The sequence below is a fragment of the Helianthus annuus genome, chromosome 17, assembly GCF_002127325.2.
Source record: "Helianthus annuus cultivar XRQ/B chromosome 17, HanXRQr2.0-SUNRISE, whole genome shotgun sequence".
In the NCBI taxonomy this organism is placed as follows: domain Eukaryota; kingdom Viridiplantae; phylum Streptophyta; class Magnoliopsida; order Asterales; family Asteraceae; genus Helianthus; species Helianthus annuus.
The window spans coordinates 1,364,655-1,384,977 of NC_035449.2; the positions used below are offsets into that span (position 1 = coordinate 1,364,655).

Here is a 20,323-nt window from a genome sequence, read left to right on the forward strand (position 1 = left end):
AAATAAAGAAATGTAAATATTAAACAATATAACTGTAACACCCCAAAAACGGGTTTGAAAATCAAACCACGTTAATAAAGAAAATGAGTAAAATACCGTTAGTGGTAAAAATTAACCCGGTAAAATTAGGGTTTAAATAAATAAACTTGAAATTAATTAAAAGGAGGAAAAATACTTTGAGAAAAACAAAGTATGTAAAAGGCCCGAGTTAACGGGACTTAAAATAAAACGGGTTATGCCTTCTCGAACCCACTAAGTTAACTAGGAATAATTAACCTAGTTGGTAGCATGAGATCAAATGACTAATGGTGAGTTATGGCTTCAATTGGTCAAAATAAAACATGAGGGACCAATATTGCCAAGTGGGAAACTTGGTTTATTAAAAAAAATAAAACACAACACACACTTGGTGTGTGTGTGCGTGCGTGAAATCGTCCAGGAGAAGGAGCAAGAGCTCCAAACCCTAGCTCATCCAAGTTCATCAAATTGGAGGGCCAAACGACGCTTAAATTCACAACCGAACGCGGATTAACGATCACCAAGTCAAGGGGATCGTAAGGTATGTTGAATTTCTAACATTCGTGAAGTTGTAAAAATTTGATAATCATTCTAATCGCGAATTAGGCATGAATTAGAGAAGCTACGGCTAGATTTGTGATGTATACTTGCTTAGGAACGAAACCCTAAGTGAAAATCATACATAACATGCTATGAATTGAACGATTGAATGAATCCCCACACTAGGCTAAGTGGGTATTAGTCATAAGATGGAATTGATGATATGATTATGATTAGAATCATCATGCATGTTAAGTAATCGCGAAATACTTAAACAATTTGCAAGGTTGAGTATTTGATCATAAGTGATAGTGGTGAATTTTGATGTTAATCTTGGTAAAAATAACTAGTTATGAACTAGTTGTAAATGTGTAAAAATGTATGCACACTAGGTGTTTGTTAAAATGCCTAAATGAAAACTAAAGTGTTGAAATTAGAGTGAAAATGTGTATTTGAATAATATGGCAAGCTATATGAAATATGAAACAAGAAGAGTTCTAATCGTCATGTTGATTTGAACTAATGTTGTAAATCATGTGATCGAAAGTAGTTAACTTTAATAAGCTAAGTTAACTAATCATGAAGTCGAATAGTAGTTTCGACTTATGAAATAAGTGAGATGAAATTGTCGTGAATAATTATGACTAATCTAACCATCTTACAATTTACAATGATAGTTTGACGATTAGCAAGCTAGGTGAAAGCTTGGGAACGAAGCGGGTCAAACGAAGCAAGAATGACGGAAAAGCATAATTTGGAAGTAAGGTAAGTATGGCTTACACTAGTCTTATATTTTAGAATATTCTCTTATCGTATTAGTTACGAATAAGAAAAATACATAGTTGAGGTATGATGTTCCGGCGTGCAGACGTACGGAACAAGATAGTCGAGCATGACAAGAAACCATGTTGATGGTTTAAAAGGAGTTAAATCGGTAATTCGATCATTTTATGACAAATGGAAAATGAACTTTTAAATGGTTACCTTATAGGGTAAACCAAAACAAACAATGAGGGTAAAACGGTAAATTGGTCACTCGTTGACCATAACTATTGGTTTTAAAAGACACTTATGAAGTAAGCCTTAATAGGCCGAAAGTGTTAAGAAATGTGTGACACCCCAGGAAAACCAGTAAACAACACAACTAGCTTCCCCAGTAACCGCGTGCTAAATTTCGGGACGAAATTTCTTTCAAGTTGGGGATAATGTGACAACTCGAGTTTCTGAGATTCCATCTTCGTATTATTGCGCATTAATTGTTTAGATTGTTTGTTTACACGACTTGATTGTTTCACAACTGTACACGTTGTAATACGTTAAATTGTACTGTGATTGATATGTTATATCCTTAGTGTGTATTGTAAGTGTGTATATGATAAGAGGTTTGATTAATTGTTAATAAAATATGGAGCTCATGCCAAACACCCCCATTCGAAATCACCTCCCTCACGAAAACACCCAACTGTTTTCGTCCACTAAATGGGCTTTAGGCCCAGTAGTTAATCACGTATATGTATATTCGGATCACAACTTTTACGGGAAGTTTTATTCGACAAACCCTAGAGCATCTCTGTGTACGACGGCAACTCTCTTTCCATCCAACTCTCTCTACATCCGAAGCCAGATTCCTCGTGTTTTACCATACCTAGTTCGGTCGTGATTGATTATTTGTGAGCAAGTAATTTTGGCATAACCGAGCAAACCAAGGTGAGTTCACACAGCCAAGGCATGGGGTTCCCAGGGTGGGAATAGGATTAAATGATTTATTCGTTCATACTTAGTTAATCGAACATAATGATATGGTCCTCGGGAGAGGAAGAGTAAAGATAAGATACGGCTAGACTTGTATACCCATTTGAACTGATCTTCGCACACACGCCAGGGGTTGGCTGCGATATTATGACTAATCATTCGCACACATGCCTTGGGAAGGCCGCGAACTAAAGATACTAAAACTTCGCAAGTAATGCCAGGGTGGCCGCGATACAAATATACATAGTCTAGGATATTTGGGAGTATTTCCCCAAATCTTCGCATACATGCCGAGAGGCCCGCGATGGAAACTAATACGATACACGACTTAACGAACGAACATAATACTACTTATACTGTTACAATTACTGAACTGTACACTGTGAACTCGCTCAACTAGTTGTTGACTCTCTGCTGCATGCCTTGCAGGACCTTGGGTACATATGGAGCTTGCACAAGGAGGAGCAGGTCGTTGTGGGCATGGATCGTGAATGCTTATTAAACGTTTATGACATTACACACTAAATACTTGTGTTTGGGTTTTTACATTTATGCTTCCGCTACACTTGATTATGTTGGTTTTGAAAACACCTTTCGTATTGTTGAATAGCGATTACTACTTATTTACATGTTCAATATGATTGGTGGCTTGATCCTGGTTATGTCACGCCTCCAAGCGGTGGTACATCCGCGGGTGGATTTTTGGGGGTGTGACAAAATGAATTATAAGTAAAACGACCGCACGATATAAATCGGAGCGAGACATATAGTCAAGATGAAAATACATGTCATCTCGCTAATATAATCGGTCATTTAGACCAAACGGGTCAAAGGGTGAAGATACCACCTTTTGATAATAGCGACTAATGATTCTTGTCGAGTTATATGATTTCAGGAATAAACGTAGAAATGATATTTGCATCGCTATTATTTAGTGATTATTATAGCAAGGCATTAAAACTTGTCAATACATTGATCCGAGCCAGGTATGTGTAATAGAGTAATTATTCATTTAGAACGTAAGGTTCAATGAGCATTAAATGAAGTCTTAGATAGACAATGGGTCACTTAAATGGGTAAACCGAATGTTTTAAAAGAGGGTCGTGGCGTTTCGAAAAGCATAATGACTTTTCGAACAAGATCATAACTCAAAAGAAGAATTATGGGTCAAACATGCTCTCAAAAGACCTTGTCGTAATTGAAAGACTAAAAAGGACCAAAACGCCCTTGTTAGCTAATTCGAACAAACAACCTTTAAAGGTTGTTTGGAAACGAGATTTATGATTAGGTAAATACTTAGAATAAGTATAGAAGCTGAAAGAGGTATTATATTAGTTAAATGGCACTATTTGAGTTTTACCGTAAAATAACGATTCGAGAGGTAAAATTTGGTTTATATAGATCACCACATCAAACCCACCATAAATACAGTTGTGGTGGGAGATTATAGGATAAGAAATACGGTGATGGAATGCTAGAAGCAATCGAAAGCGATTTTAGGCTCGAAAGTACTTAAATACCCTTAACGGGTCAAAATAAGCATATGAGCGAAAACGGGTTTAAATTGTGTAATAAACCTGTGATTAGAACCTAAAATGGTAGATAACATTAATTTGAAGAAGTGTATGTGATATAGGGATCAAACAAATACGTTTGTTTGATAAAATGCATAAACGGGTTAAAATTTGGTAAAAAGGTAACGAGTCGAAGGCTTAGAAGTCTCAAAATTTATTATGTTGGATGTTGGATTTTAACTCCATATGATGGAGAATTAAATTACGGACGCGTAGGAAAAAGAATCGGGTAAAACGGACCAATAACGAAGAAGTTATGGCCGTTTCCGTGAAATCGGGTTGAGCTGGGTATGTACAGCAACTGATTAAGCATCAGTCTGTGAAAAAGGGGGCCTAGCGTCACGCGACGCCCCTTGGCGTCACGCGACGCCCCCTGTTTCGAAAATAAAATTGTTTTGTTGTTGTTTGACCCGTGTAACTTGTTTATACTTATTATTTAACTATCAAAACTAACTTTTAAGTTGGTTTTGATCATAGGTGATTGCCAAAAGTGCCCGGATGAAGATCAAGCTCAATGAGGAACCGAACACGATAACACACAAGCTTCCGCGCGACGTTTCGTCGTATCTTTAAACGATGAATTCAATTATATTAAGTCGTATAGTTTTGAAATGTTGTAAACATGTTGGAATGTTAGTATGAAAAGTTTTTGTAAAGTCACATTTAGCATTAAAATGTGTATTTATTTAATAAAATCTTGATATATAAGACGGGCGTTACAATAACGATATAAAATCTGAAATAAACATGATATGCATGTTAAAAGCATACATAGTAGGGATGAACATTTGATACTGGGTACCCGTACCGAATTTCTTCGGTACCGATACCCACTTTTTGGCATTTTCGGTACCGATACTTTCGGTACGCTATCGGTAAAATACCGAATTTTACCTTTAAATACCTGTACCATACCGGTCCCGTATCGAAAATTTCAGTACTGATACCGGTACCCGATTTTGATGAATTTCGGTACCGTTACCGGTTCGGCATGGTACCGGTTTCACACTCATCCCTAATACCTAGAATTCATTATTGCATTTGAAACAACCACGAAGAAAAAACACAACTTTAAACCTACATGGGCCCACCACATCGCCAAAAACATTGCACCTCCAAACTTGCGCTACGTCAAGACTGGCCGATGTGGTGGCTTGGGAGCCTTAACCACGCCGAGCACATCACCCCATATAGAGGCGTGGGGGTGGCGTAGGGCGGGGAATTCTTCACTGGCTTGGGGATTCTTTTGGGAGGCGATATGGCGCGCAATGAGTGGGGGGTTGTGTTTGGAGATTGTTTATTGGTGGATTATTTATTTTTTATTTTATTTTTTTAAAGAATACAACAAACAGTTGGGGCCTTTCTACGCCCCCTCTCACACCGCGTTTTTTGGGGTTTGACGATGTGGTTGTCACGTATCACTCCACGCCCTCCCTTAAACCCTTCCACACCGTGTAGTCTAAGAGCTTGGTTGCTCTAGTACGAAATCGCTATGATTTCAATCGTTTTTCTTCCCTCTTAAAAAAAGAAGATAAAATCGGTGCGTTTATACTTTTGAGATCCATATAGGTTTTTGTTACAACATTCCTAATATAAAAAAGGAACTGATACTATCAATTATCATGATAGTTAAACATACTACGTTTAAAGAAAAGTAAAGGGACAAAAACTAAAAGTATCGTAGCTTACACGCATTTAAAGCCACATATGTTGTTATATAGCCTTCGATGTTGGGCTAAAGGCTCGACAGTTATGCCGGACACAACAAACGTCAAGCTATCATTTTTGTTTCGAGGGCTGCATAAGTGACGACCGATTGATAAAATAAATTGATGAAGAGAACCAGTTTCAATAGTTATGTCTACAATAATAATTACCCTATATATTAATAATTAGAAGGAATGAATATTATTTTTAAAATATTTAATATATAATAAATCATTAGATACAGTTTTATTATAGTTTTATTATTTTTATATTATAAAATTGTTATTTTCTTTACTTTTTAAGTTTGATAAGTTTGGTGTCAACCAGTACTCGTATCGAAAATACCGTTTCGTTATCGGTACATGAAGGTAAAAACCAGCACCAGCCTGGTACATAAAACGCCAAAAGTCGGTACCGGATTGAGTTTGATAGTCTTTTAGTTCGAGAAGTTTGGTACTGCTACCCAGTACCATTTGTTCATCCCTGATCACAGGTACCGTACGAACAACAACGGTATCGTACAATTTTTTTTTAGTTTCAGGGGTAGGGATGAGCTCAGTGCCAACTGATACCCCGGTTACGGTATCGGTATATGAAGGTAAAAATCGGTAGCGAACCGGTACCAGGAACGCCAAAAGTCAGTACCGAACTGGTACTTAGGATCTTTCGGTTCAGGAAATTCGGTACCGGTATCCATTACTATTTGCTCATCTCTGACTACGGATTTCTACCGAACATCATACCATACAATTTTTTTAGTTGATTTTCTTTCGGTTATTTTTTAGTGTTTTTTTCTACATTTTCTTTTTATTCTTGTCAGGGATTCCGCGTGCAACGCGCTTGTAGTGATTTCAAACACATATAAACACAAACTAAATAACAAAAGAAGTTCGACGCAACGTGACAACAGTTTAAAAACTAGTTCTCTTTTAAATTGACAGTAGAAAAAATATCATATTTACACAATATAATACCATCATCACTATTTCTTTACTAGACCAGTAGCCATCAATAAAACTAAAATATAAAATAACTGTAACAAAATACTTTAATCCCACTCTACTCCACTAATCTCCGATGACTCGCCGTAATAATTGCCGATACCAGACGCCGCCCACAACCTTTCATTAAACGAATCCTGCAAATCCTCAGGTACAAACGTTGTCCGACAAAGTGGACAAGTCTTCTGACTATGATCCATCCACCGGTCCAAACAACACCGGTGAAATATATGCCGGCAATTCATCAACTGCCGGACCTCATCACCGGAATCAAACTCATACAAACACACAGCACAACTCTCCGGCGGATCTTCCACCTCTGAATACTTCACAACCGGAAGAAGCTCACGGATGAGTAAAGTAGACACTGTTTGGAAATTGTTAAACACTTCCGGTCGGGTCGGGTCGGGTGACAAATCGGGTTCTGTAAAATATCCTACACCCATGAACCGGAAAATGGACGAAATGAGTTTGCGAATGAAACCCAAAACTGTTAGAATATGAATCAGAAGTTTTGGGAGAAAAACCTCTGTGTACCCAATTGGAAACCCCATATTTTTTAATGTTCGATCGAATTGTTGGAGATGAAATGATGAATTTACAATCGAATTTATAGGAAATTGAAGAAAGAGGTGGAAGTGAGGAAAGGTAAAGTGGAAGGGGTTTAGTGAAAATATGGAGGATGTTGTGTACTATGATTGGTCAATTGCCACGTTGTTTGAAAGGATTGATTACACGTTGTGGTTAAGAAAAATAATGCTTTTATCATAGGGCATTATTCGACACGTGTCATCCTAGTCAGTATGGGGCGTTATTGTAAAAGTGGTGTAGTGGGAATAATGTTTCTTCCAATCATTAAACACAAAAAAAACAAAGATAGTGCTCATTGGTTAGTCAAACAGTTGACCACTCCTCATTGGCCACCCTTTATCTCTTAAGCGTTATAATTAAAACGCTTGTATGCAAATTTTCAAAAAGTAACGCCCCAAAACGCCTAGTGTAGTGGGGGAGGGGGCGTTTTAGGGCTTTTTTTATCATTTTTTTTAAAAATAACGTCCCACTACGGGTGGTCTTATAATATAGGAAAAATCAGTTTAATTTGTCTCATGTCTTCGTGTGACATAAGTTGATTTTCAATCATCGCCAAAGTTAAAATAGAGACCGAGAGAGTAAAACGTAGACAATATTACCTTTATATCGTAGGAATAGAGATTTTGCTTACAATGAAACACACAGCTTGATAGTAGTTTTATATCAAGTCTTGGACCTAAGACACATAACACTTAATAATCAAGACAAAGGCTGATTAACCGTCCACCGTTTTTAACATTATTTTCACGAAATTAGTAAAATAACGTTAAAACTAATACAATTTCATGTAAGATGCGTATCTCATGTAATTTCCAAATTTTTGTGTAGCGGGTTGTTGTACATCATGCCTTTTAAAGTTCTACACGTATGTAATTTCCATATCAAAACATATATAAAGCTTACTTGTCTCTAAATATTGGATAAATGATGGTAGAAACCTATAGAAAATATATAAAAAAAACTATATAATCAGGTACGAAAAGCGATGCGCTTGGCTCTTTGTGCCTCGGTTTTAGAGGCAAGGTTTTAGATTTTGTCGCTTTTGTGCACTTCTCGGTCTTTTAAAACCAAGGTTCCATCATTCGCTTATCCATAAGATATATTGCCATTAGCGATGTGCAGGTAATATCCGTCAGTTAAATAACTGTCAGTAATATGTCCATTGGTAATTATAATGTTACCCACGCTTGATTTCCTCATAAAATTTCACCGATAAATTACTGACGAATCCTACTTCGGCCAGGAATTCTTCCGTTGAGGATTTGAAGAAGGTTTTGTGATTTTTAGTGAATTGAAAGGCAAACATAAATAGTTAGCAAAAATAAGGATATCACATGGATTCATTGCACCTAGAGAATATAGTACCGTCACACTGTGAGTTGCATAGTTACAAAAAAAAAAAAAAAAAGTCCTTTTTTGATCAAATCCAAAACTGGCTGTGACTCGACATCATGCTACCTGCAGTAAACTTTTACTATTTGTACCCCATGCAATTATTAATGTACATACTTTTTTTCTAAACCGTGAAATTAATGTATATGTTACTACACTCTCTCCAATTCGGAGAGCCTCATATTGCCCCACTCCGGCCAGAGTATGTTGTCTTAACCGAGCCCACGTTAGCTTCAGAGTTTGGTTTTTTTTGGGCGTTTCATTGAGAAACCATACCGCCGGCTGCCACTTGACTGTCGTTGTGCCACCACGAGAGCAGAACACTCTGTCATAACACACGGTGGGACGAAAGCCCGGCTGGACTCTAGAATCGAACTCACAACCTGGCACAAAGCCTAGTTCAAATCCTTCATTGCCTATACCCACCCCAAAATGACACAAGTGAGAATTGAATTTGAGTCTCTATTAGAAAACCCAAACCTCCTATCACTAGGCCATAAGTGGGGGATATTCATGTACATCCATGCCATTAAATGCATTTGCATTCCATCTTCTGTCTTCGGGTTCTACCAGCCCCAAACCAAACCTGACGGCCACTACCCATGGGACCGGTGGAGGCGTACTCGCTAGGGTAGTAGCACCTACCCAAGGCCAAATCGGGTGGTGGACCGGTTGTCATAATTTACTTATTCACACGTTGATGAGTCAATTGTTGCACAATAAATGCAATTGGTCTCAGTAACAGTACAAAATTTCACATGGTGGACAGGTGACAATATGTACGGTTTGGATAACTGCACAAAACGTACCAGACTTTTTAGTTGATATATTTTTAAAATTTTGTTAAAAAGAAAAACAATAGTTGTTGGGCCAAAGCAAAAGCAAAAAAGAAAAAAAGAGAAAGGGTTATCCGGTGGCCTAAGAGAGGGCCATGGTGGTGACAATTTGCAACCTAAAGTGGTGGTTCTTCTTTTGGGATTTCCATGTATTACATTAATATTATTATCTTCTATTTATCTACGAGTAAACTATAATTTGTGTCCCTGAAGAATGTTGACGGTGTCAGGTCGAGTCTCCAGAACGATTTTTTGTTGTCTGGATCCTCAGGCATGCAAAAACGCTTCATATTGAGTCCCCATTACAAACTTAGTTGTATGATTAGAAAAATCAAATCAAATGTGATAATACTTACTTCTCAAAAATCAATTACGTAATGTTTGTTATGTTTCGTCACGTTTAAAACATGTGTTTCTAAACGGTTTCGATTAGTATGGTGAAGTATACAACATGACAATGAAGTTTGTTCCTGCTTTAAGAGCACTCGACAAAGCAACTAACATTCAAAAGTATTTCATATCTTTTTTCCTTATAAGAAAACAAAATTCTAAATGTGATATTAAAAGTAAAAATAATATTGACTACACATCATAACCGCGTTTCCCATGTAAAGCTAAAGCCCCACCGTTTGGACATGCATAAATATCCGCATGATTGGGTGAGAGATGTGTTATGTGATGTTCTTAAGTGGGGCGGGATCTTTGCCAAAAAGGAGGCTCCAGTAAATTTCCTGACTGACCCCTTAGAGGGGAGGTCCACTTTACGCCCGGCGGACATCCTTGTGTTTGGATGGGAAGGGGGGAAACACGCTTGTGTAGATCTAACTGGAGTCTCCGCCCTTGTCGGGCTCAAGGACAAGGGCTTTGTCGTAGGGCAAGCGGTGCTCAAGGCAGAGGCGAGCAAAGTGGCAAAACATGAGAAAGTCTGCCTGGAGAATCAACATGTGTTTGTCCCGTTTGCGTTTGATACCTTTGGTGGTCTCGCTCCTGACGCTGTGCGACTTTTGAATCGGGTTCAAAAAGTCGTTAATAGTAATTCTTCGTCGCTAAAGGTTTCAAACTTTGTATTTAGTAGAATTGGTTTTTCTATTCAAAAGGGGGTGGCGGCGCAACTTGTTGCCCGACTACCTGCCATTGCTTTGTAATTGCCCTTTTTCGTGTGGAATGATAACGGTATTGTTCTAAAAAAAATTATCAGTTATTTTAGATTATTTAGTTATGTAATTATGTTTTATGTATATGTATAATTATTTTGTATATATTTGGTGCTATAATATGTAAAATAATTTAGATTATTTAGTTATTTTATAGTTATAAACAATAATATTTAGTATGTTATTTTATTATATAAGGGATATTGTATTTATATAAGCTTGCGAGCATAGCCAAGACTCGAATATTAATGAGCTCTAATTTAAATTTGAGTATGACTTAAACTAGTTAAAAATCGATTCAATTCGAACTTTTAATGAGTTGAACTCAAATAGAGCACCAACAATGTAGCTTGTTTACATGTTTGTTACCGTTTCCTTTAAATTAAAACCATTTAGGTCTCTTTCATGTAAATTTGACATCAAGTTACAAGTCTTATTTTGCATACATGCGTAAACCGTGATTTTTTTTTATTTAGTTAATATAGTTATATTGGTATTGACGAGAGAAGGTCTGCTTTTTTAGAACGACTATCTCGCAGACCATCAACGTCTACATCAACCATCTGATGGATAGCACGTTTCCAAAGTAACATTAAACTCAACCTCTTTGGTGAGAGAGGTAAAATAGCACACCTTGACATAAAGGAGTGTGTTGTAATTTGCTCTTATAAAAACGAGAACTATAAACCAAGTTAACTACTTCAATAAATAGAAGTAAATTATTTTAAGAAAATATTAACGACTTTAAACTGTTGTTTTTATTGTTTCACTTAATCAGGACGATGCGACGTTCTTAACGGTATGCCTTCTTGTGATGTGATTTTCCTTGATTGCAACAAATTCCTGCTTTCTTCTAAAGCAACTTCCAATAGCTAACTTGTAAAAAGTTAAAGACATCTTTCAAGTTAGATATTTTAAACGGTTACAAATGTGTCACCTTAGTTTAACTATTAAAATAGTATTTTATATAACCGAATTGCTCTTCTAGTTAACAGAATTAAATATAAAATGACCAAATTGTCATTCTCGTTAACAGAAAAAATGGATAAAGTTAACCCAGTGGACTAAAATGGCAACGGTGAAACCTTTTTGGACCCATATGCGAAAAATGAAACCTTTGGACTAAACTGACAAAATGGTCCAAACCACAGGAACTAAAATGACATTTAACTTTAAAATAAATTATATATAAGAATTATTTTCTATTTTAGTCCCTAAGGGCATTATGGTCAATTAACCCAAACTTAAAAGAAAAAAAACAAACCAAGTTAGCTAGTTGGATGAAAAGCGTTAAAAAATGCAAATCTCAAGGCTAGATTTGTTATAAATTAGATTTTAGAATATACTAGTTAAAAAGGATAAACCTCAGGGACGTAAACGAAGATTTACTCTTTAACTTATGAAAGTTAGAGCTCGAGCTCGGCTCCGTTCAAGTTTTGTTCCTAAAACTCGAGCTTAGCTCGTAGGTAGTTTTCAAGCTCTTATTATCCATTAATTAAGTTAAATTAACTATAATTGTTATTTCATATAATTTAATACTTTTCCAAAATTTGATATATAGTAATTATTAACTCAATACTTAAATATATATTTAATATATTAATTAAAAATTATACAATTAACGGGCTCATTTAGGCTTGCGAGCCGGTTTGAGCTCCATAAGTGAATCTCGAACTCGGTTACTAAACAAGCTTAACTTTAGGCTCCGGCTTGAGCTTGTTTAAACTTGACTCGTTTGCACCCCTAAAGAGAGGTGTGTGAGGGGGTGAATTTTGGGCGTTTGTTATGTTTGAATATCTGGACGCATCCCATTCAGATAGACCGCAATTGAGGAGTGCGCGCAACGCCACGTCTTGGATTGCAAATGTCTAGCTCACTAGCTCAGCTCTTTGAATTTTCAGACGAACATTAAAGGTGCTTTTAAAAGAGAAAATAAGTACAAAGGAAAAATTAGAATACAACTCACATTAAGAATATGAATATAATTCTTTTATTCTTTAAATTTCAAATAAAGAAATTTGACATTTTTCTGATCATGAGTGATTTTAAGCAATTTATGTATGGTATCTATAATATATTTTCTTTATTTAATACGTATAATATATATCTATAACCTATTATATTATATATGAGCTTAATGGGCTTGATTTATGAGATTATTGAAGTGATTGGGCTTATTGGAAAAGCCTTTTTTTAATGTGTATTACAAAGCTTTGAATCAACCTTATTTCGCCTTAAAAGCCCAGAAAAGTTTAAAGTGAACAAACATGAAACTACATTCAAGAAATTAGAATACATATATTTTTAATTTAAATTTAAGGTAGTAAAAGAGCATGTTTTGCCTTTCCTTTTTCAACAAGACGATTACGAATTTATTAATTTATATATTATTTACTTTAATTTATCTATTAATATTAATATTAGCTGTTGAGAATTCTTTTTTTTAATAACTAGTAGAGTTTTCTTGTATTACACACGTCTTTTTCGATAAAAAGAAATTCACACGCACTTGCAAATAGATATGTGCGTGTATCCCATACCATTTTCATTGTATACTTTAACTATTTGGGTATATTGTTCCAAACTTTTTTTTTAAACCAAAACCGAATTCATATCACACAGTAAGTCTCACTTTTGTAGAAAATATATAATAACATATCACACAAATTTGAAGGGTGAAAAAAGGGCAAACGCCTATGGAAAATTATTTGTGTTAAACATAAAGTAAGAGATTGTTTGTTTAACTCTTAATGGTTCAGACCTCTTACTGGTTCAGCATTTAATGGTTTAGACTGTTTGTTTCGAGAGCAGATGTCTGAATGGTTCAGACATTTGCCTCTAAATGGTTAAGCATTATACAAAGTCTAAATGGTTAAGACCTCTACTCTGAATTGGTCAGACATTTGCATCTGAATTGTTAAGCTTTATACGGGCTCTTAATGGTTCAGACCTCTTACTGGTTCAACACTTAATAATTCAGACCTCTTACTGATTCAGCACTTAACCATTCAGAAATTGTCAAACAGCCAAAAACATTATGGAAGCAGAAAGTATTTCTTTTTTAATGCTTTAAGAATCAATCCTTCAAATTTATTAATTTATCTAAAACATATCCATAAACATTCAATGATGTTTAATACTACCTACTTTTAAATTTATTCCTTCATCGTTTTCTATGGCTACGAAGGAGAGAAGAGAGACATGTGGGGAAGTTTAAATAAAAAATTAAAAAGGAGTTAAGAGTGAAAATAGTAAACAGAAAGTGACGTGTGTATGTGTGAATGAAGGTAAGATTCTTGAAAAAAAAAAAGTTTAATGTCATGAGAACGACTCAACGATAAGTTGGAAACTAGGTTTTAAATAGAAACTACTATAAATATGTATCGCTTAAATAACCGAGTTTTTTCTAAGAAATAATGGTTTTGAATGCGTTAAAATAGTCGAGTTATTTTTTAAATAATGGTACTGTAAAGGCACCTTGGTTAACCGAATTCCTATCAACCAATTGTTTTTTATCGATTTAAATCACTTGGTTTTTTTTTGTCAAATAACACTTTTATTTTTTTCCTTTCAGTTAAAATAGAGTGTTTCTTTGGTATCGTTAGCTATACGGGTGTCGAAATTATGGCGGTACCCAAGCCAATCGAATCGAATCGATTCGTACCGAACAATTGTTTTCAATTGATGTAAATCGTGTGTTTGTATTTGTTTTGGTTATATCATGATGTTATCTATCTATTTTTCTCTTTCTATTGTTATACATGTGACTATAACCTAGTTTAATGTATATGAAGAAACAAATATCGGAATAGGTTTTGAATGAGTGTTTGGCTTCAAAGAAATCTCCTCTAATTATCGTTGACTTCAAACACATTGAGAAACATGGATCAACGACCTTTGCAAAACAGACATCGTCAGCCTCGTCACAGGAAAAGGGTTCTGCCTGTGACTATCATCCAATGTGAAAATATGTACCGACTCCAGGAAAAGGGTTCTGCCTGTGACTATCATCCGATGTGAAAATATGTACCGACTCCTTAAGAGTGAATAAAGATGTAAAGACCGTAATTGTAAGTTTAGGGTATGTGAGAGTGCATGAGAATGCGTTCACCTTACCAGATGTTACTTATGGAGAAAGAGAATTAGGGTTTCCATCTTCCTCACCTCCACGAGATAGCGACGTCTCCTTTTCAAAATGGTTAGAGATACCTTTCATTTTTTTTCGTCAAGACACGTTAGCATAACTAACTTTTTAATCAAATACGACTCGGGTTAACCAGATCAGATAGAGAATTAAAGTTATTCTAGAATTAATCGAAGTCATACCTCGTAATTTAAAATTGTATTCGATTTGTGGATAAGTTTAAAAATAAATATGTGCTTGAAAAAAAATATAAATATAGTAGAGTAGCATAAAACACACCCATCACAATAATTTCTACTATAGTTTTGTAACATACAACTTCTCAATCCAAACACAGTGTTTGTTTTGCCCATTGAAGTTAATTTCACTTAAGCAAGTTTAAGTGTTTAACAATAAAGTTCTCTCGTTTTTCTTAATGGCGGTATATCTAGACTTAGTAGCATGCCTTTTCATAGCTCACGTATATACCTATACCTCAGACAAAATTACAAGCATCTATTATTAGTTTGACCCTTGAGGATGGTGCCAAAGCGTTCCAGGAAGAAACTGACTGGCTCGTAAAACCCCCTGACTTGCTTTTCACGAGGAATTCGCTGACAATAAGATTTAAATCTGGATCTCCCTCTTTGGGAGAGACACGAAGTGCCGTTGAACGAGAAGAACTTTAGTATAAGACCGGCCAATATCAAATTGACTATGATGTTAGATATTTTTTTTCAAAACCATGTCCTTAAGTTAAAACAAATACAATTTGTTAATTTCATAATATAAAATGGGAGTTAATTTCTTTATAAAATAAGCCACAATCAAATCATTGAATGGAAGTGTCATAAATAAACTATTTGGCAGAGTGAGTCAGCCACAAGATTTAATAAAAAGAAACTAGATCAAAAGTATTATTGATAGCCCTACATGAGATTTGGAACCATAATTAAACAATTAAAGGGGCTAATATATTAGTCCTTCCAAAATCTATACTAAATTATAATACATGAGGGGAGGATTCTCAAAAGTTAAGAACTTCTTCCCCCATTATTTATAAATAAACCCTTAGAATGAGGGTAAAGTGGTCTTTTAAACCATAATTATTTTTTAGTCCCTTAATCTATTACATTTAAATCCTTGACATTTAACATAATTATGGGTAATTAGTTACACTCTCCCCCCCTCTTTAATTCTTTAATGTATTCCTGTGATATCTTACAACCCGTAATGTTTTAAAAAAATCCGAAGGTACCATGACGATCGGCACATTTTTTAGACGTTTCGATAGTTGTCTTTTTTTAGTTTCGCTGTGCGTTCATAAAGTACAAATAGCCGATGCGTAAATGTACAATTGATTAAAGCCAACATTTGTTTTTTACCCAAGCCAGCTTTGACCATTACCTAGCTACCGTGCATTAACATTTGTTTTTTACCCAAGTTTTTTATTTTGAACGACATTAATAAACTAAAATATTCCCTAATTTTACTTGTACAGAGTCAGTTTGTTGTGGCATGTTTAATATAGTAAGTATAGATAAAACTCACAACAAACTTCCTATTAAACATGCCACAACAAACTAAACAGGATATGTGCATCTTATTTTAAAAACTTAAAACTCACAACAAAATTCCTAAATAAATGGATGATCAATCTAAAACTAAACCCTAATGGACTACTATAAATACATAGCAAACACTCACAATTCTACATTTCTGTTGCTAAACAGATTTAAAATATGGAGCCAGTTCTGAATTCACTTGATGCGAAAAAACAAGCATGCGATATTGAAAAATCTAAGGTCGGTTCTATGATAAGTTTTGTTATATCGCAATAATGAATAATTGTTTTCTTTTATTTACTTTTATGTGAATACTAACTTATTTGATTTTTCAAATTCAACACACCAATTTAAACACCCCAGTTGTCGAACAAGCTTTTGTTAGTTTTTAAGTAATATTTTCGCTTATAATCTTTTATAATAACAAGTTCGTTATGTTATTGTTTGGTGTTTTATTGTAGGATAATGGTGATAATAGTGTTGAAATGATTTCTTATGGTGCAATGTTCAGTCCATCCAAGTCTAAGCTTCAACGTCAATTTAGTGAAGAGGTAATTTTAAAATTTATTTAATCTTTTTTAAATTTATTTAATCATTTTTTAACCTTTTTATTAAATTTTTGTTTTTTAAGGATCGAAAGTATGAGAATCAAAAGAAAAGATCTAAGAGACTCTCTGAATGGAAATGGGTCGAGGTTATAAATTTAGATGACTTTGAGGACGATGAGAAAGAAGATGAATTAGATGATACTGCTGATTCGAGCACAAACAAGAAAAACGGATAAAAAAAGAGATTTTAGATGAAATATATCAAGTGTTTTTATGTTTTTTTCATTTTCAGTTGTTTTTGTTTGATATAGACTATCTCATGAATAATAAAGTTTATTTTATATTTGAAGTTCATGTTTTGTGTTATTTTATTGCACTTATAATTTACATCTCGATTGAACTAATATACTTTAGTACTTAATCATGTTCGTGTTATATAATTTACATGTTCGTACTTGATCATTTCCAAAGAGATAAATTCGATTACCAAGAATGGCCAAAACATGAAAACTACCTCTTGGTTTGGAGTAAATTCAAGATTGTATTTACAAAGCACACTAAAGTTATTCAATTTAACAGTCATGTTCCACGAGGATTTCGTATATATCCATTAGTGCCTTCTATAAAAAAAACTGTTGGACGACACGACATATGAAAAAATAATTATATAATATTATAGATTTTTCGAATAATTTTTATTTCTTATATAAAAAGATAAAGTTAATAAAGATATAAACTTTTACATCCTATTTTTTTATAAAAATATGATTTTTTTTAAATATTTATAAAAATGAAATTTAACATTAGCTAAAGGTGTTTAAAACGTACCTACAAGTCACCTACTATTTTTTACTTTTTACTTTTTCAAAAACGAAAATTTTAAAATTAAAGTTTATTGGATGAGTATGATGTGGATATTTAAAAATGTTATGGACTTTAAACAATAAAATTATAGACTTTATCATTTCACCAACAAAATAAACTTACTTTATAACGATAGCAATTTATTTTTTATTTTTGTCATTTGTTTAGTATTTTTTATTAACAAACGAATCTTTACATGTTTAAAACAGTTTTTCTATACTTTATTTATTATTAATTTTTATAACAAAACAAAACTTTGATATTTAGTAGATAGAAGATAAACTATGTTCCAAAATTTTAGGAATTATTTAATACTAATTTACGGATTAGTAGATAGATAGTAAACTATATCCCAAAATTTTAAGAATTATTTAATACTAATTTACAATATTTAGTAGATAAATATTAAACTATGTCCCAAAATTTTAGGAATTATAAGTCAACTAATAAAAAATAATTATTTCAGTTATTCTTGGATATTAATATAATAATTTGCATTTTTTAATTAAAAAGTAATAAATTAATAAACTTTAAAGCTAAACTAAAAAACTGAACTTACTATGATATAAAGTTAATAAAAAAATAATTATTTTATAAACATTTTTATAACAAGTAATATAAATAAAATACTCCAGAAATTTACAATCTTTACTAGATAAATTCTAAACTGGGTTCCAAATTTTTAGGAATTATAAGTTCAACTATATTGTTATAGATAATATTAGTCAGTTCTAAAATAATTATTTACCAACTTGACTAGATACATAGTAGTAGATTGTGTTGCATATTTTTAGGGATTATTAGTTAAAAGTAGACTCATATAGATAAGATTAGTTAGGAACTAAAAATTTGAACTTAGTATGATAAAAAGTTAATAAAGATATAAACTCTTATCATCCTATTTTTTATAAAAACAGTTTATGAAATCTTATAAAAATATAAATTTTTTATATTTGTAAAAACCCGAAATTTAACAATTTAAGTTAAAGCTCTAAAACGTACTTACGAGTCAAATACTATTTTTTGTTTTTATAAAAACGAAAATTTTAAACTTAAAGTGTATTGGATGAGTACTATGTGGATATTTATAAAAAGTTATGAACTTTAAAGAATAAAATTATATTTTATAGTTTAACCAATAAAATAAACAAACTTTACAATTATAACAACTTATCTTTTATTTTTTGTCTTTTGATTATTAATTTTTATACAAAAAAAAAATATTTTTTGTCTTTTGGTTATTATTTTTTATAAAAGAACAAAACTTTTACATATGTGTAAACTTATGACATATATCCACCACAATAATGTTATCATAAATATTATACGAATAAGAAAACTAACAGAAACGAGTGTTGCAATGTAAAGTGTCGCCACCGCCGCATCGCGCGGGCACCCTACTAGTATAAAAAAATAAATACATGATACATCACATGTCCACCATGACATGAAAGACATGTTGGCATGATTCATGGCCTTTTACTCCTGTATTCATTTATTATTCACTACATGTAATGTAACCATCATAAAGTAATTGGTTTTGAATTAGATGATGGTAGTGTTTTTCTAAATGTATTAGTACTTTACCAAGGTTTATTTGAACTTGGTTTTCGACTTTATTATATAAACTATATATGATATGATTTTAGTGGCATGTTATTAAAATACACCAGATTGATCAAAAATAATATTACTAATATTGAAAGTTGTCAAAAATATGTCAAGTGCAAGTGCTTACAAATATATTACCAAGTATAATAGTGTTCTTTTGTGGACCAACCATCATCAAGTATTTCTATGTAGACTAGTTTTAAATCAAAACTCATTGTCAAGATGATCTATATAATAATTTCTAAGAGCACAAATAAATATTTTTGGTGGAGTCGTAGGAATACTGGAAAATAGACAGAAGAAGTTTTGTTGATCTAACCTTGTACCCTAGAATAAGATGAAAATCATAATGGATTTATCTTGTATTGTCCTTAGTATTACTAACTTAATTATAAAATAGGTGAGATCCTAAAGAGTTTACATTTAAACGCAGTTTGGTGACTTTGGGATAATGTGACGTTTGGATGACACACTTTTTACTACACACTTGCAACGCCATGACTGACTTTGTACTTTTGACTTGGTGCCTAAGGTTAATTCGGTATGGACTTGGATGGTGCCAAATAAAATCGTCATTACAAATGCACTTGTTACTGAAGTGAACTATGTCGGTGCTGAACATAATTGGCTCAACTCATCAATTGGTACTAAAAGCGAGTTTGGTATGAACCTTGTTGACGGCAACGATTCTGTTTATTCCAAATGATTGGGCGATGGCTAGGGGTGTTCAAAAAACTCGTGGCTCGCAGCTCGCTCGAAACTCGCTCGAAAAAAGCTCGAAGAAAGCTCGGCTCGAAATTGGCTCGGTTTTTAACGAGCCAGCTCGGCTCGGCTCGGTTTGTAAACGAGCCGAGCTCGAGTTTGGTCTGGCTCGGCTCGTGAGCTCGCGAGCTGGCTCGATAAGGTTTACATCCTTCATTTTTTGTCCCACATCGCTTGGAAAACAAGAACTAAGGGAGTATTTCCCCTATAAAAGAAGGTAAACACAATGTATAAAGTGAATTAACTATTTAAACTTGCATATTTAGCCATATGGTTAAATTAAAT

At 33.7% G+C, this 20,323-nt stretch overlaps 1 protein-coding gene across 1 annotated transcript; it reads right to left on the minus strand.

Moving 5' to 3' along the window:
- Positions 1-6,501: 6,501 nt before the first annotated feature.
- LOC110921056 (E3 ubiquitin-protein ligase RHA1B) lies at positions 6,502-7,198 on the minus strand. The gene has a single exon (XM_022165321.2). The coding sequence runs from the start codon at positions 7,144-7,146 to the stop codon at positions 6,640-6,642; it is 507 nt and encodes a 168-aa protein (XP_022021013.1). The 5' UTR covers positions 7,147-7,198; the 3' UTR covers positions 6,502-6,639.
- Positions 7,199-20,323: the final 13,125 nt, after the last annotated feature.

Coding starts and splice junctions, on each gene's coding strand:
- LOC110921056 (XM_022165321.2), bottom strand. CDS start 7,146: ATGGGGTTTCCAATTGGGTACACAGAGGTTTTTCTCCCAAAACTTCTG.